General features: G+C 45.5%; 1 protein-coding gene across 7 annotated transcripts in view; it reads right to left on the bottom strand.

Moving 5' to 3' along the window:
* The window catches only part of myo6a (myosin VIa), a 93,244-nt gene that overhangs the window by 20,024 nt on the left and 54,456 nt on the right, over positions 1-18,764 (bottom strand). For all 7 annotated transcript variants that reach the window (XM_046297995.1, XM_046297997.1, XM_046297998.1 and 4 more), the window contains exons 16-25: positions 13,492-13,619; positions 13,220-13,315; positions 12,742-12,912; positions 10,587-10,625; positions 10,198-10,291; positions 8,990-9,120; positions 8,760-8,837; positions 6,185-6,314; positions 4,901-4,991; positions 3,846-3,996 (exon numbers count right to left, since the gene is read on the bottom strand). In XM_046297995.1, coding sequence (XP_046153951.1) covers positions 3,846-3,996; positions 4,901-4,991; positions 6,185-6,314; positions 8,760-8,837; positions 8,990-9,120; positions 10,198-10,291; positions 10,587-10,625; positions 12,742-12,912; positions 13,220-13,315; positions 13,492-13,619 — 1,109 coding nt within the window. The remainder of the gene's footprint in view (positions 1-3,845; positions 3,997-4,900; positions 4,992-6,184; positions 6,315-8,759; positions 8,838-8,989; positions 9,121-10,197; positions 10,292-10,586; positions 10,626-12,741; positions 12,913-13,219; positions 13,316-13,491; positions 13,620-18,764) is intronic.

The raw sequence follows: 18,764 nt of genomic DNA, 5'->3' as shown, positions 1-18,764 counted from the left end.
AGACTTCTAGATGACCTGGAGCCAGTGGGCAAGGGTGTAGCAAGGACCAGCCAACGAGAGCATACCGGTCACATTGGTGGGTAGTGTATGGGGCTTTGGTGACGAAACAGATGGCACTGTGATAGCAAATTGGATGCAGTCTGAGTAGAGTGTTGGAGGCCATTTTGTAAATGACATCACCGAAGTCAAGGATCGGTAGGATAGTCAGTTTTACGAGGGTATTTTTGGCAGCTTGAGTGAAGGAGGCTTTGTTGTGAAATAGGAAGCAGATTGTCGATTTAATTTTGGATTGGAGATGCTTAATGTGAGTCTGGAAGAGGAGTTTACAGTCTAACCAGACACCTAGGTATTTGTAGTTGTCCAGAGTAGTGATGCTAGTCGGGTGGGAGTGTGCGGGCAGCAATCGGTTGAAGAGCATGCACTTCGTTTTACTAGCATTTAAAAGCAGTTGGAGGCCACGGAAGGAGTGTTGTATTGCATTGAAGCTTGTTTGGAGGTTTGTTAGCACAGTGTCCAAAGGGCCAGATGTATACAGAATGGTGTCGTCTGCCTAGAGGTGGATCAGCGAATCACTGGCAGAAAGAGCAACATCATTGATATACAGTGAGGGAAAAAAGTATTTGATCCCCTGCTGATTTTGTACGTTTGCCCACTGAGAAAGAAATGATCGGTCTATAATTTTAAGGGTAGGTTTATTTGAACAGTGAGAGAGAACAAAAAAATCCTGAAAAACGCATGTCGAAAATGTTATAAATTGAATTGTATTTTAATGAGGGAAATAAGTATTTGACCCCCTCTCAATCAGAAAGATCTGGCTCCCTGGTGTCTTTTATACAGGTAACGAGCTGAGATTAGGAGCACACTCTTAAAGGGAGTGTTCCTAATCTCAGCTTGTTACCTGTTTTAAAAGACCTGTCCACAGAAGCAATCAGATTCCAAATGCTCCACCATGGCCAAGACCAAAGAGCTCTCCAAGGATGTCAGGGACAAGATTGTAGACCTACACAAGGCTGGAATGGTCTAAAAGACCATCACCAAGCATCTTGGTGAGAAGGTGACAACAGTTGGTGCGATTATTCGCAAATGGAAGAAACAAAAGAACTGTCAATCTCCCTCAGCCTGGGGCTCCATGCAAGATCTCACCTCCTGGAGTTGCAATGATTATGAGAACGGTGAGGAATCAGCCCATAACTACACGGGAGGATCTTGTCAATGATCTCAAGGCAGCTAGGACCATAGTCACCAGGAAAACAATTGGTAACACACTACGCCGTGAAGGACTGAAATCCTGCAGCACCCGCGAGGTCCCCCTGCTCAAGAAAGCACATATACATGCCCGTCTGAAGTTTGCCAATGAACATTGAATGATTCAGAGGACAACTGGGTGAAAGTGTTGTGGTCAGATGAGACCAAAATGGAGCTCTTTGGCATCAACTCAACGTCTTTGGAGGAGGAATGCTGCCTATGACCACAATAACACCATCCCCACTGTCAAACATGGAGGTGGAAACATTATGCTTTGGGGGTGTTTGTTTTTCTGCTAAGGGGACATGACCACTTCACCACAGCAAAGGGACGATGGACAAGGCCGTGTACAGTCAAATCTTGGGTGAGAACCTCCTTCCCTCAGCTAGGGCGTTGAAAATGGGTCGTGGATCAGTATTCCAGCATGACAATGCCCCAAAACACACGGCCAAGGCAACAAAGGTGTGGCTCAAGAAGAAGCTCATTAAGGTCCTGGAGTGGCCTAGCCAATCTGTGGAGGGAGCTGAAGTTTCGAGTTGCCAAACGTCAGCCTCGAAACCTTTATGACTTGGAGAAGATCTGCAAAGAGGAGTGGGACAAAATCCCTTCTGAGATGTGTGCAAACCTGGTGGCCAACTATAAGAAACATCTGACCTCTGATTGCCAACAAGGGTTTTGCCACCAAGTACTAAGTCAAGTACTTGACCCCTCTGCAAAACATATTTCCCTCATTAAAATGCAAATCAATTTATAACATTTGACATGACTTTTTTCTTGATTTTTTTGTTGTTTGTCTCTCACTGTTCAAATAAACCTACCATTAAAATTAGACCGATCATTTCTGTCAGTGGGCAAACATACAAAAACAGCAGGGGATCAAATTACTTCCCCCCCCTCACTGTATATACAGAGAAAAGAGTTGGCCTGAGAATTGAACCCTGTGGCACCCCCATAGAGACTGCCAGAGGTCTAGACAACAGACCCGCCAATTTGACACACTGAACTCAGAAGTAGTTGGTGAACCAGGCGAGGGAGTCATTTAGAAGCCAAGACTTTTGAGTCTGCCGATAAGAATGCGGTGATTGAGTCGAAAGCCTTGGCCAGGTCGATGAAGACGGCTGCACAGTACTGTCTTTTATCGTTTAGGACCTCGAGCGTGGCTGAGGTGCTCAGAAACCAGATTGCATAGTGGAGAAGGTACGGTGGGATTCGAAATGGTCGGTGATCTGTTTGTCAACTTGGCTTTTGAAGATTTGATTTGTACAGCATTGTTGGCTAAGGGCTCTTAAGTAAACATTTCACTAAGGTCTACACCGGTTGTATTCAGAGCATGTGACTAATACAATTTGATCATTAACAGAACCTTAAAAATGAAAAGATCATATACACAGCTCTCAGACAAGATGCATTTCTCAAAATGCAGATCATAGCCCATGGAATGAGGCATCCTATTAAATCCAGCCTTGGCTCTGATGAAAAATACCTCCAATCTTAAAAAAAAGGAACGATGCCAATGGGTAGAGAGAGAATGGTCCTTCTGTAGCTCAGTTGGTAGAGCATGGCGCTTGTAACGCATGGGTAGTGGGTTCGATCCCCGGGACCACCCATACGTAGAATGTATGCACACATGACTGTAAGTCGCTTTGGATAAAAGCATCTGCTAAATGGCATATTATTATTATTATTATTATATTAGAAAAGGCCTGATTCAAATATACAGTATAGCTGCCAAAAAACCCCATCAGATCCTGTGAATAAATAACAAGCCCTGTATCATGCTACTCACAAAATGAGAGAAAATGAACAACAGGGGAGTGATTTACAGCAGTCAAAGCTGCCCTCATTTAAAAGTCTTGAGGTTCCCCAGAGGTTCCCCAAAAATTCATAGTCTGTACACTGAGCCTGTCATAATTGCACACCATCTGGCTGGCTGAAGCCTATTATTAACAGGTAGAGCTTCCCTCCAACTATCCACCATGTGTTAAATATTCCACACTGGGATGAATGTGTTATATAAGCGCTATGCCTGCATCCCAAACCGCACCCATTTTCCTGTATAGTGGACTACTTTCGACCAGGGCCGGTCAAAAGTAGCCCACACTACAGGGAACAGGGTGCTGTTTGGGACAAGCCTTTGACGTTGAGCGGATTCGATGCACATACTGGCGTAATGACATTCAGAAAACACAATGTTGAATGTAGAGAAATAATGAATTATGAAATATCTTGACAAAATACTATTTTTGGAGCATTTAGATAGAAGTTTGACATTCAAAGAAGGAATGATGAAAAAAAGAAAGGTGAACAAACATGTCTGATCTCCCTTTAGCAAACTTAAAAGACTTTTGTTTTTGGTTTCTTAGAGAACTGACAAGAGGAGAAAGAAGGAGTTGTATAGAGGTTTTCAACGTCGAAACGTGGAGAAATAACTATTTCGAAATAGAGAGTTTCAACAAAATTGACAAAATAGACTTCCGTTTTTGGATTCATAGACAAGAGGAGAAAGGGGTTATGTAGAAGTTTGACTTAAAAAGCAGAAAGGAGAGGTTTCATAGAACTCAGTGAGGTTACAAGGCTAAGGGGGGTATCATCTCACAGACCTTGATTTTGACCATGGTTGCATTGATGGAGGCATCCAGCTCTTGGATCTGCTTGCTCATCTCCTGCTTCCCCTCCTTCAGGCCGGCGATAACCTTGTTGAACTTATCCATCCTGTTCTTCAGGTTACGAACCTTCACCAGCCCATCGATCCTGTACCATACGCACACAGTTAGTCGAAGACGGTTTTCAAATAATTACAAAAAACGCATAGTAACCATCACACTGGCCTAGAAGCTCTGGGCCCGGTTGTATAAAACACCTTTAGGGTTTACCTTAAGGAATAATGTTCCCCCACCTAAGGGAATTGTTTAAATATCAAATATCTCCTTAGGTAGGGGCATGCTTAAGGGGTTTTACGGTGGTTTGAAGGCATGTTTGGCAGAAAGTATCTGGCTACATGGACACGACCTGAGCCACTCACGAAACGTCTCGTCAAAGAGATCTACAATCAAGACAGGACAACCAAATTGCTTCAGAAGATAATAAACCATGTTTCTTGTTACTTTTTATATGGCTTTCTAGTACGTCAAGCTAGCTTACAGAGTACCTATACCTAACGAGCCAGTTAGCTTTGTAGCCATGGATTGTGCACCTTCCACTGTTTAGCTAAGTAGCTAGCTGGTTGATGGTTTCCCTTTGGGAACCAGAAGAGATGAAAGCAACATTCCCCTCCACAAATACTGTGTACATTGATATCCATACTGAATGAAGCCGTTAAAGGACCTCACGGGTACAATTAACTTCCACTTAATTTAAGGGGGGGGGGGGGGGGGTGAACTTCACCTTAAAACGTTTGGTGAAACTGACTTAAAGTTAAGGACAATTAAAGGGAAGGGAGAAGTAACTGAAGGTGTTCCATGCAACCGGGCTCTGTGGTAATCAGTACAGATCTCCTGGAGCTTTACAAAGGTAATAAGACAGTCCTGTGGCACCAGCTGGTACAGATAAGACGGTCTCCGTGGAGATGCATGCATCATGTGCTAAGCAGCCTGGCACCCCTGAGCTGTGAAAGTGCAGTATAATGAGGAAGAGAGGGGTATTAGAGGATACCCACCGGGGCTTGTGCTTCCTCCTGCACAGCCACATGCGCACCGTCTTCTGCATCTTGATGCAGGCACTGGCGCGGTACATCATCTTATTCCTCACTGTGGGAGACATGGAGCGTGAGAAAGAGAGGAGAGAAAGAGAATGACAACGAGAGCCCAGACATGTGGCGCGCCGCTGCTAAATGAATATAGGGGACACGCTGCACAGTACACTCCAGTGGTAATTCACACAAACAGCAGACTTTATGGAAATGTTGCCTCAGTGAGAGGTAAATCCAATGGGTCAAAGACTATGTGCGACGGAGTGCATGTTCCAAATGTCACCCTATTCCCTCATTAGTGCACTACTTTTGACCAGAGCCCTATGCACTACCTAGGGGATAGGGTGCCATTTGGGACAAAAACAAGGAGTGTAATATTGAGTACCATCCACCTTTTGCACTCAGAAGACTCAATTCGTCAGGGCATGGACTCTACAAGGTGTCGAAAGCTTTCCACGGGGATGTTGGGCCATGTTGACTACAATGACTCAGAGTTTTGTCAAGTTGGATGTTTGTGGACCATCCTTGACACACACGGGAAAACTGTTGAGCTTGAAAAAGCCAGCAGCGGTGCAGTTCTTGACACTCATATCAGTGCGCCTGGCACCTCTTTCACAGTTCTAAGGCACTTAAATATTTTTTCTTTCCCATTCACCCTCTGAATGACACACATACACAATCCATGTCTCAAGGTGTAAAAATCCTTCTTTAACCGGTCTCCTCCCCTTCAGCTACACTGTCAGTCCATGTCACAGAAAGAGCAAGGGTTCCTCATGTTCTGTACACCCAGTGTATACTGTCTGGGCAGGTAATAGATCATATCTGAAGGACTGAGGTGAACGGTCTGCCAACACGTCCCCACAGCACGTTAGAGTAATGGAGGAAAAAGCAATATCATGGTCCAGGATGAAGAGGTTTAAAGTGACTGATTTGAGAGTTTTATGAGGCGGACTGATTATATCAGAGGACATCGCCACACAAAACAGATGGCCAGAGCCAGTTGGCGTTTTATGGTCAGAATTGGGTCGAAGCAACTGGTGCAAATCACTTTAAACCATTTGTCTCCTAAAACACGTGTTCACAAAACATATCAGCATAGGCGAGCTGATCTATGATCAGGTCCCCCTTGTCCATATAATTTCATTCATTATGACTTAATTGGGAAAACTGTCCCTAGATCAGCACTCTTACACTGAGAATACAGGCCCTGGTGTATAATGGTGATGTGGTAGGTAGCAGGATGTTACTCACATTTGATGACAGAGAGGGAACACCACTGGACCTTCTTCCAGCGGCTGCAGATGAGCCACTGGTTGACCTTCTTAACCAGCTCTGCCAGGTGGTCAGGGTCAGACTTCATGATCTGATCAAACTCCTTAAACTGAGGTGAGGACACGGGTGGGGGGAGAGAGAGAGAGAGAGAGAGAGAGAGAGAGAGAGAGAGAGAGAGAGAGAGAGGCAGACACGGGTGGGGAGAGAGAGAGAGAGGAGGCAGACACGGGTGGGGAGAGAGAGAGAGAGAGAGAGAGAGAGGAGGCAGACACGGGTGGGAGAGAGAGAGAGAGAGGAGGCAGACACGGGTGGGGAGAGAGAGAGAGAGGAGGCAGACACGGGTGGGGAGAGAGAGAGAGAGAGGAGGCAGACACGGGTGGGGAGAGAGAGAGAGAGGAGGCAGACACGGGTGGGGAGAGAGAGAGAGAGAGGAGGCAGACACGGGTGGGAGAGAGAGAGAGAGAGAGAGGCAGACACGGGTGGGGAGAGAGAGAGGCAGACACGGGTGGGGAGAGAGAGAGAGAGAGAGAGGCAGACACGGGTGGGGGGAGAGAGAGAGAGAGAGGAGGCAGACACGGGTGGGAGAGAGAGAGAGAGAGAGGCAGACACGGGAGGGGAGAGAGAGAGAGAGGAGGCAGACACGGGTGGGGAGAGAGACAGAGAGAGAGAGAGAGGAGGCAGACACGGGTGGAGGCAGAGAGAGAGAGAGAGGAGGCAGACACGGGTGGGGAGAGAGAGAGAGGAGGCAGACACGGGTGGGCAGACACGGGTGGGGGGAGAGAGCAGACAGAGAGAGAGAGGAGGCAGACACGGGTGGGGAGAGAGAGAGAGAGAGAGAGGAGGCAGACACGGGTGGGGAGAGAGAGAGAGAGAGAGGAGGCAGACACGGGTGGGGAGAGAGAGAGAGAGAGAGGAGGCAGACACGGGTGGGGAGAGAGAGAGAGGAGGCAGACACGGGTGGGGGAGAGAGAGAGAGAGAGAGGAGGCAGACACGGGTGGGGAGAGAGAGAGAGGAGGCAGACACGGGGGGGGGGAGAGAGAGAGAGGAGGCAGACACGGGTGGGGAGAGAGAGAGAGGAGGCAGACACGGGTGGGGAGAGAGAGAGAGGAGGCAGACACGGGTGGGGGGGAGAGAGAGAGAGAGGAGGCAGACACGGGTGGGGGGGAGAGAGAGAGAGGAGGCAGACACGGGTGGGGAGAGAGAGAGAGGAGGCAGACACGGGTGGGCAGAGAGAGAGAGAGAGGAGGCAGACACGGGTGGGGGAGAGAGAGAGAGGAGGCAGACACGGGTGGGGAGAGAGAGAGAGGAGGCAGACACGGGTGGGGAGAGAGAGAGAGAGGAGGCAGACACGGGTGGGGAGAGAGAGAGAGGAGGCAGACACGGGTGGGGAGAGAGAGAGAGGAGGCAGACACGGGTGGGGGAGAGAGAGAGAGAGGGGCAGACACGGGTGGAGAGAGAGAGAGAGGGGCAGACACGGGTGGGGGGGAGAGAGAGAGAGGAGGCAGACACGGGTGGGGAGAGAGAGAGAGGAGGCAGACACGGGTGGGGGGGAGAGAGAGAGAGGGGGCAGACACGGGTGGGGGAGAGAGAGAGAGGAGGCAGACACGGGTGGGGGGAGAGAGAGAGAGGAGGCAGACACGGGTGGGGAGAGAGAGAGAGGAGGCAGACACGGGTGGGGAGAGAGAGAGAGGAGGCAGACACGGGTGGGGAGAGAGAGAGAGGGGACACGGGTGGGGAGAGAGAGAGGAGGCAGACACGGGTGGGGAGAGAGAGAGAGGAGGCAGACACGGGTGGGGAGAGAGAGAGAGGAGGCAGACACGGGTGGGGGAGAGAGAGAGAGGAGGCAGACACGGGTGGGGAGAGAGAGAGAGGAGGCAGACACGGGTGGGGAGAGAGAGAGAGGAGGCAGACACGGGTGGGGGAGAGAGAGAGAGGAGGCAGACACGGGTGGGGAGAGAGAGAGAGGAGGCAGACACGGGTGGGGAGAGAGAGAGAGGAGGCAGACAGGAGGAGGCAGACACGGGGGGAGAGAGAGAGAGGAGGCAGACACGGGTGGGGAGAGAGAGAGAGGAGGCAGACACGGGTGGGGAGGAGAGAGAGAGGAGGCAGACACGGGTGGGGAGAGAGAGAGGAGGCAGACACGGGTGGGGAGAGAGAACAGAGCAGTCAAAGGTACTTTCCCCTCTAAAACAGCCATCAGTATGCGGATGTTCCCTGCTCAGTGGAGATGACAATAGCGGGTGGATATATTAATTCAAAGCCATAACAGCAGATTCTGTCTGGTCAGGGTCAATAGAGGATAACATATTTATTTACTCATAAGCACCAAACTACAGAGCTTCAATGTGAAATGCCAAATCACACATTTAATGTCACTGACCAATTAATCTGGTGCAGAAATTAATACCCACAATGGCTTATTATCAAAATCCCTTTCCCCTCAGTCAAATGACTAATGCGGATTCCTTTGAAGTGGATTCAGTCAGAGGAACATCGTAATGATGAGAACCAGCGCAATGACAACAGCACAGAGACAGATGGTGGAGTTCTCACCTTCCCAGGTCTGAAGAACACTCTGGTCAGCCCAAACTTGTAGTCGTTCTCGTTCAGACCCAGCGCTTTGAATAAAGCCTGCAGTGCAAATACAAGACGTCAATGCATGTCATATCAACATGTCCAAACTGTGTTTGTAGAGGAGCCCAGAGCAGGGCCAGTGTGTGTGTGTGTGTGTGTGTGTGTGTGTGTGTGTGTGTGTGTGTGTGTGTGTGCCATGAGGCACTGACCTTGCAGAAGAGTCTTGGGTCCAGGCGAGTCAGCTTGGCAGGCATGTACTGCTTGTACATGTTGTAGAGCTCATGGAATGGCGCTCTGGAGGGGAAGCCTCCCTGCATGAGATCTAGCACAGACACCATTCCTACACAGACATACATAGGGGTCACTCCAGGCCAAAGAGAGAACAACATCTTGGCACTTGTAACTAATGGCATCTTTATTGTCGAAGGGGGAATTTTACCCCCCCGAACGATGCATCAAATAACCTTAAAGAATCAAATGTTGCATCAGAGGTTGAGGCGTGACACGCCATTTAAATGTATTGTAAAACCATAGTTAAAGCTTCAATCTTCTCCTGTTCAGTGAGAGGTAAACTTCACACATTTCTCCGACTCATTCTTCCAATGTATCAAACTAACGTTTGCGGAGTCCATCACCCACTCAATATAGTTAATGCACTACCATTTGTACTAAAACTCAGAGAACTGGAGCAGAGTCTCGCCCTTTATCTGTGGGATCACTAATGAGTTCGTGTAGATAAAAAAAAAATATATATATATAATCTGGCATCTCCAAGGACACAGAAGAAAAAAAGCATGTCAAATGCAATATGCAAATTTACCAGGAGAATGGGACATTTCATTTGCCTAGCAGCCTTTAGTTTAAAAGGTCCAAGAAAGAGGAAAGTTCAGAAAACACTAAAGTAGAACAGCTCTTGGCTGTTGTCCCCAGCTGCCCCCCCCCACCCCACATAAAACCATCTAGGTCTAGGTCGAAGAGGATTGCTGTGGAACTGGGCACTGTTAAGTTCAGGTCACTGGTAGGAACTTGTGATGAACAAGCAGAAACGTAGATGCTATACAGTAGCTCGTCAACTGTAAATTTCTGGAGAGAAAAGAAAACTGAGTTTTCAATGAACGCATGTGGAATCACACCGGTCATTTTGCATTTGATTGCTTTCGGGCAGATTCAAAATCCACATCTGTAGTCATGTCTCCCAGTGTAGTTGTACGCAAGTTAAATATATACAAATTAATAATTAACGCTTTACAGTGCGGTAGGGAAACTTATCGTCATCCAACACCAATGTAGAGTGTGTGTTAAATGGCACCCTATTCTCTTTATAGTGCACTACTTTTGACCAGGGCCCATAAGGACTAGGGTGCCAAGTTGATTAGTCCTTCTCTTTAGCACTATATATATATACACACACACCAACCTGAGCACTGCAGCTGGGAGAGGATCTGGGCCCCTTCAAACTGGTGGCTAACCATCTTCAGATTGGGCTTGATACAGCGGATGAAACTGGAGCCCTGGGGGGGGGTGAGATCGAGAGAATCATGAAGACCCTATTCAATTGAAGTGTTTCTATATGCAATTTCAAGCTGTTAAGCCCTGACAGCAGCCACACTGAAGATGGCCACAGCGAACTTCTTTGGTGACCCAGATTGGTTGGACATCGGCTTAGGCATCAGACACTTACAAAAGAAAACATTTCCCTGGGAGATCGATAAAGTTATATTATAGGAGACCTGATCTCAGCTCAAGTTAGATGCCCTGTGAGTGGGGTGAAGCAGTAAATCGTTGAGCACTGTAGTAAATACTAACCGTGCTACGAAGCTTCTCCAGTAGAATGTTCAGCTGGGTCTGTAGAGGTAAAAAATAAAAAGAGAACCTTTGTTTAGTGACACCGACAGGCCCGTCTAGTCTAAGACGACATGAACACATGCTTACTAAGCACGCTCGCTCTCTGCCTCCAGCTCACCTGCCCAAAACTCAGAATCAACAGCTACTTAATAAGCAACAGTACAGCCGTGAAACCACACATTTTATTGTTGAAGCGCATTGAAACTAAAATAAGAGATTCTGTTTTAATGTAATTCATGCAAACGGATCTAAATTACAACCCCGGTAGGACCACAGGAACAGACAGACGGAGGAACGCATTGTGGGATGGCAGACAGAGACAGACAGACAACCGCTTGCTGGCCCCTCTCGGTCAATGTTCTAGAGCTCTTGTTGCAAATCCCCTGTAACTTTCCCAACTGGTCCAGGTTTCTCAGAAATCCCAGTTAAAATTAATTCCTGGGTTTCAGGAATTATGCAACCAGTATTTCTGGAAAAACTAGGAATTTTGCAACCCTAGTCTGCAAAGAGCTGTGTTTAACAGAATGATTGCTCTAGGGACCACCAGTGGGACATTAATATTCATACACCCACCCATATAATCAGCTGCTAACGCTTTCTATCTCACCTTGACAGGTACTAAACTGCGTCAGTGATCAGGCCTTAGTCAAGCTCAAAGACTGATCTATATCACCATTTCTAAAGTAGCTGCCTTATTTACAGTAGCTACATAATATTTACAGTAGCTGCTTGGCAGGCAGTCATATTGGGAGCAACTGTCAACTGGAATGCACATAAGTCTTGTACTTGTCAGAATTTCAATGAGGCATCGTAATTGGATCGATGGTCATTGATCCGGTCAGTAAAGACTGATCCGATCCTACAAGCTATGGATCTCGCATTTGCAAAAATATTGACACTACACCGGCGATACTAATATGAATAACTTTTCGATTAATTGGAATTGAAAGCTGCCAACATCCAGATATCATTAGCAAGTGTTTGACGTGGGCTGAATTCAGATTCAAACCCAAAGAAAGTATGCATGTTGTGTTGCAGGGGACAAATTGTGGAGGGAGGCAGCACAGAGACTAGACTGGGGAGGGAGGGGACAGGGGGTGGCTGGAAGCGGTTAGCTGGTGAACAGCAGGGCGTTCACTGCATTATTCACTGATGCATTGTGGGATTCGTCACACACACAACAGCACAAGACGAGTTACCTCATTTCCCTGGCTGTTTCAACGAGTCTTCACGATTGATTTTTACCCCCCCTACGTTTCTACTTTTCCTGTCTGTATTTCTCCCTCTCACTACACAACTTTAAATCACAGCTATGATGGGGGGGATAGACAAAGGATGGAGATACAGAAGGAGGAGGAACAGTGGGAGGGAGAGGCATTAGGAAGAACACCACAGGTAACACGAGAGAGAGAGAACACGAACTCTGGAAACTAAACGAAAGGTAGATTCAAATCAGACAACACCTTCAAAACACATTATGCAACCGAGAATCCTGTTCAAGCCCTCTAAAATTGCAATAACTTTTTGTTACGCTCTTTGTGCTCTTAACCCTTCTGCTTCTCTCCACTGTCTAGGTGCAGTGCAGTTCCATGACAGCTAACAAGAAATGTCTATTAACATGACAAAATATTTCCCTCGGATTTCACTTAATAATTATTAATATAATAACACTTCTCACAGGATCAATATCACTTAGCATAGAGTAAGGAAGAACATGACTGTTATGACCATAAAGTAAACATGTAGCCTTGATGCTACTGTTTTGCCTATAAAAACACAGGATTAACATACATGAACATAGACAACTGTGTGTGCATCCCAAATGGCACCCTATTCCCTATATGGTGCATTGCTTTTGACCAGAGCCCTATGGGCCCTGGTCAAAAGTAGTGCACTATATAGGGAATAAGGTGCCATTTGGGATACCTACCATGTTAAGCAGCATAAGAATAGAAGTGTGGTAAGAAGAAAGTGTGGTCATAAAAAGCGTGGTCATAAAAAGCGTGGTCATAAAAAGCGTGGTCATAAAAAGCGTGATCATAAAAAGCGTGGTCATAAAAAGCGTGGTCATAAAAAGCGTGGTCATAAAAAGCGTGGTCCTAACATTAGTCCTCACCTTGAATTTGTTGCCGACGCTGATGAAGCTGAGTTTGCCTGCCTTCTGTTTAGAGTCCTTGGCGTTGTTGGAGTTCTCAAAGAGATCCCGGATGAACCGGTCTTTAGACTCACTCACCAGGCACTCCAGGGACATGTGCAGCGCATCATTGTTCTTCTCCACAAACTTGGTCTGCAATTCAGAGAAAATGTACAACCTTGAAGATGCAGAAGTACCCCGTTCAGAAAAAGGCTACTCTGCATGGGAAGATAAGTGGGGCACTTAAATCAAAATAAACATGCTTTGAGTTCCACCTGCTGGGTTTTGTGCAGGTTTCAAAGCAGGAGAATGTTTGGTGGGTGATGCTGCAGTATAGGCCTACCACAAGGATATGGTGGATAACATAAATATACATGATAAAAATCATTTAAAAAAAGGTGTAATATTTTTTTTGCCTTCAGACATCATGCTGAGTCATTGTGTGTGAACTTGAACATACCGTCTCATAGCACACCGCTCCTGCAAAGTGTCTGACAATGAATCCCTCGTCATCCCTCACGTTCCTGTGGACTTGCAGCTTGGATTTCCTGGGCACCTGAGGGATGCATCACACACCATCCATTTTAAATAAGTGAAACAAATACAACCACTGAAGCATGACTTTTCAAATGGCTTAAAAGAAACACAAATTACTTTACAAATGCTAAAATTCACACACACAGCCTATAACAGACAGAAAGGACAAGAATCCTGATTAAAGTTAAAGCTCACGGTTAGTCGGAAGTGGTTCTTGTGCTTGTTGTGTACGGTCTCTGCAAAGTGCTGGTCGCTTGGCTGAGGTAGACGATTCTCTTCATCCAGGATGTCCAAGATACCCACCAGCTTGGCCTCCACAAGGTCTGTAAACAGACAGAGGTCAAAAGGTCAAGGTATCCCAAAATGACTATATCCAATCATATTTCAGTTTCAGCTATACTGTTGCTTCCTGTATTTCCTTAGGGGTTTAGTCTTTGTATAGCCCAGGGCTGGATTACCAAATGCGGTAGTCCGGCCATGCCCAGGGCCACTGAATAATGTAGAAGGACTGAAGCTCAGTTCTGGTGACTTTTTAAAAAGGGACATTCTACTACAAAATGTAAATAAAACAATGCTGCCACAACCTAAAATATAATGTCCACCTCCTATGAGCATTGTATGTGCTGCATTGACCATGCACACTGAACGCAAGTGTCTCGTTTTCAAGGAACAAATGCGCTCCGGGCTAGGTCTGTAAGGACAGCGGCATGAGAGAGAGAGAGAGAGCGGAGAGAGAGGACTCAAGTAGAAAACTATACAAATGGAAACACGGCATATCACGTTTAACAAATAAAAACATTCAAATACCGTTACAGAATGTAAAGAAAACAAAACTGGTCCAAGCATCAATACCGGTATATTGTAAAATACGGTATACCACCCAGCCCTACTAGCACACAGCTCGGACACCCATGCATAACCCACAAGACATGCCACCAGAGGTCTCTTCACAGTCCCCAAGTCCAAAACAGACTATGGGAGGCGCACCGTACTACATTTAACTCTATTCCACATCAAGTAACTCACATAAGCAGTCAAATCAAATTACACCTTACGGAACAGTGAGGAACTGAGTCACACACACACACACCTGAATTGTGTGTTGTGGTTAGTAGAGCAGTAGCTGGAGGGCACACACTTAATGTACTGTGAAATTAGATGTAAAATGTATTTTAATGTTTAAAAATTGTATCATAATATATATTACTGCCTTAATGTTTGCTGGACCCCAGGAAGAGTAACTGCTGCCTTTGCAGTAGCTAATGGGGATCCATAATAAACACAAAGCTGGGATCCCCCTCTTTTTAACAAAGGCCATTAAAACGGCTTTATGAATTGTTGTGCCTTGACTGACAGAACACATGTTTCCCTCCCAATGGCACTTGCAACTTGAGGAATATTTATCTTGAATTAGAACGCACAACAAGCCGACTAGGTCAATAGATATAATATTTTACTATGGGGTTGTCAGATTTCTCTATTCATTAGTCATTTTGTTTGCAGAGGAAAAGTCTGTGGTCTTCTAGTATCTTCAAAGTAGAACATGAAAGTGCGCCTTTCATGTTCCATATATTTTTGTTGTTGCCGTGGCGCAACGCCACAGCAAAACGATTGCAGCGGAAACACTGCACTGAAGGTGTAAGAGATAGAGATCTCCAAAAGAATTGGGACAGTGACCCATGTTTTGTTGCTTTGTCTCTGTACTCCAGCACTTCGGATTTGAAATGATACAAACAACTATGAAGTGCAGACTGTCCGCTTTAATTTGAAGGCATTTCCATCCATACCGGGTGAACCATTTAGAAATTACAGCACCCTTTTGTACATAGTGTCCCCCCCCATTTTAGGGGACCAAAAGCATTGGGACAAATTCAGTTACTGTACATGTGTATTAAAGTAGTCCAACATTTAGTATTTGGTCCCATATTTGTAGCACGCAATTAAACCAAGCTTGTGACTCTACAAAACTTGTTAGAGCGTTGGGCCAGTCAACGAAAGGTTGCTAGATCGAATTCCCGAGCTGACAAGGTAAAAATCTGTCGTTCTGCCGCAGTTAACCCACAGTTCCTATTCATTGTAAAGATGAATTTGTTCTTAACTGACTTGACTAGTTAAATAAAAAAGGTAAAACATAAATACAAAAAACAAACAAAAGCGCAAATGGGCATATTCTCTGGATTTCGCAATGCTGCAAAAGCACAGGCATTAGAATCACAATAGACCGTCCCTTAGACGAATACACGGATTCAGTGACTGAGTTCATCAGGAAGTGTATAGGAAATGCTGTACCCACTGTGACTATTAAAACCTACCCAAACCAGAAACAGTGGACAGATGGCAGCATTTGCGCAACACTGAAAGCGTGAACCACCGCATTTAACCGTGGCAAGGTAACTGGGAATATGGCCGAATACAAACAGTGTAGTTATTCCCTCAGTAACGCAATCAAACAGGCTAAACGACAGACAAAGTGTAGTCTCAATTCAACAGCTCAGGCACGAGATGAATGTGGCAGGGTCCACAGACAATCACGGACTACAAGGGGAAAACCAGCCACATCGTGGACACCGACGTCTTGCTTCCGGGCAAGATAAACACCTACTTTTCCCACTTTAACACAGTGCTACCAAGGATTGTGGGCTCTCCTTCTCCGTGGCCGATGTGACTAAGACGTTTAAGCTTGTTAGCCCTCGCAGGGATGCCGGCCCGCCATCCCTAGCCGCGTCCTCAGAGCATGCGCAGACAAGCTGGCTGCAGTGTTAACGGACATATTCAATCTCTCCCTATCCCAGTCTGCTGTCCACACTCGCTTCAAGATGTCCACCATTTCTTGGGTACAGGAACAAACTGAACTAAATGACTATCGCCCTGTAGCACTCACTTCTTTCATCATTAAGTGCTTTAATAGGCTAGTTAAGGATCATATCACCTCTACCTTACTGGACAACCTCGACCCACTTCAATTTGCTTACCACCTCAATAGATCCACAGACGATGCAATCACCATCGCACTGCACACCACACAGCATTCAACCCAATAGTACCCTCCAAGCTCACCATTAAGCTTGGGGCCCTGGGTCTGAACCCCACCCTGTGTAACTGGGTCTTGGATTTCCTGATGGGCCACCCCCAGGTGGTGAAGGTAGGAAACAACACCTCCACTTTGCTGATCCTCAACACAAGGGCCCCACAAGGGTGCATGCTCAGCCCCCTTCTGTACTCCTGTGACTGCGTGGCCCACGCACGTCTCCAACTCAATCATCAAGTTTGCAGATGACACAACAGCAGTAGGCCTGATTACCAACAATGACGAGAGCCTACAGGGTGGAGGTGAGGGCACTTGGAGAGTTGTGCCAGGAAAATAACCTCTCACTCAACATCAAATAAACAAAGGCGCTGATCATGGACTTCAGGAAACAGCAGAGGGAGCACGCCCCTATCCACATCGACAGGAAGGCAGTGGAAAATGTGGGAAGTTAAGTTCCTCGGTGCACACGTTACTGACAATCTGAGTGTCAGGGGATAATTGTCAGACTTCAGTCACCCTAATCAGACTCATCTCTGCTACCGCACGGCAAGCAGTACCGAATCTAGAACCAAAAGGCTCTATAACAGCTTCTACCCCCAAGCCATAAGACTACTGAACAATTAATCAAATGGCCACCCAGACTATTTACATTGATGACCCCCCTGTTTGTTTTACACTACTGCTACTCGCTATTTATTATCTACGCATTGTCACTTTACAAATTACCTTGACTAACCTGTACCCCCACACATCGACTCGGTACGGGAACCCCATGTATATAGCCTAGTTATTGTTATGTAGTTTTCTTGTTACTTTTAGATAAAATAAAAATGTTCTTTACTTAATTTAATAAATATTTGAACTTTTTTTTAACTCCATTGTTGGTTAAGGGCTTGTAAGTAAGCATTTTCTGCTAAGGTCTATACCGGTTGTATTCGGCGCCTGTGACAAATCAAATTTGAATTGTAACCACCTGCCCTCCAGGACACGTACAGCACCTGATGTCACAGGATGGCCAAAAATATCATCAAGGAGAACCACCCCGAGCCACGGCCTGTTAACCCCGATATCATCCAGAAGGCGAGGTCGGTACAGGTGCATCAAAACTAAGACCGAGAGACTGAAAAACAGCTTCTATCTCCAGGCCATCAGACTAGCCGGCTTCCACCCGGTTATGTAACCCTGCACCTTAGAGGCTGCTGCCCTATATACATACATTTAGAGTCACTGGCCAAGTGAATAAATTGAATAGTCACTTTAATAATGTTTACATACTGCTTTAATCTCATATGTATATACTGTATTCTATTCTACTGTATTTTAGTTAATGCCACTGACATTGCTCAATCTAATATTGATATATTTCTTAATTCCATTCTTTTACTTTTAGGTGTGTGTATTGTTGTGAACTGTTAGATTACTACTGCACTGTTGGAGCTAGGGTCCTATAATTACAAGGGTCCTATAATTACACTATTAGTTTGTGTTTCTTACTGTGTGTAAACAGCTAGTTTGTCTTTTATTAGCAAGTGGCGGCAGGTAACCTAGTGGCTAGTATTGGACTAGTAACCGAAAGGTTACAAGGTCGAATCCCTGAGCTGACAAGGTAAAAATATATGTTGTTCTGCCTGCCCCCTGAACAAGGCAGTTAACACACTGTTCCTAGGCAGTCATTGAAAATAAGAATTTGTTCTTAACTGACTTGCCTAGTTAAATAAAGGTTTAAAAAAATCTAATTAAAATAAGTGGCTAAAATAAATTGTGTTAGCTGCTAATCGCAAGTAAGCTAGCTAGCTAATACATTTACTGAGTTTATGAGAAAACATAGCTGGCTAATACAGCCGGATACCAGTCAGCATTTTGTTTATGCAACAGTATCTTCTAAATCAGACAGGAATATTTTAGCTAGATCAAGTTAGAGAAAACATTAACGTAGCTAACATCCAATTAGGGTCAGCTGGGAAACGCTGACCAACACTTCCTAACCGGTCACAATAACTCCCAGGCTTTTTCATGTCAAACACTATTCAAAGTGCCCATTATTATATTATAACTCTAGAATTAAAATAATAATTAGATATATTTTTCATGATTGCAACAGTTAACCCAAGTATTTTGATCGAAATCACAAGTCAAATCGCAATAGCAACATTTGTTTAAAAATAAGGCCTCAATTGTTTGCCCATATCATGCAGCCATTTGTGCCACTGTGGACATGATCTCAAAATGAGAGCAAGAAATGCAGACATTTATGAAAATTACATTTGTTTGAAGTTTGATTTAACGGTCTAAAACAACCAGTATTGAGAAAGACTCATTGAAATCACTTAGAATGTATATGTTGCCATGCAAAGGTCCTGCACTACTTAAAGCAAATGTATAACCTGTTCTATTAAAAAATATAAAACTACAAAAAAAAAAGTGAAATATTGTGATGTAG

This window comes from Oncorhynchus gorbuscha, linkage group LG14 (assembly GCF_021184085.1).
Source record: "Oncorhynchus gorbuscha isolate QuinsamMale2020 ecotype Even-year linkage group LG14, OgorEven_v1.0, whole genome shotgun sequence".
NCBI classification, from domain to species: domain Eukaryota; kingdom Metazoa; phylum Chordata; class Actinopteri; order Salmoniformes; family Salmonidae; genus Oncorhynchus; species Oncorhynchus gorbuscha.
The sequence above is the reverse complement of the archived record's forward strand: the minus strand, read 5'-3'. Positions and strand labels throughout refer to the sequence as shown.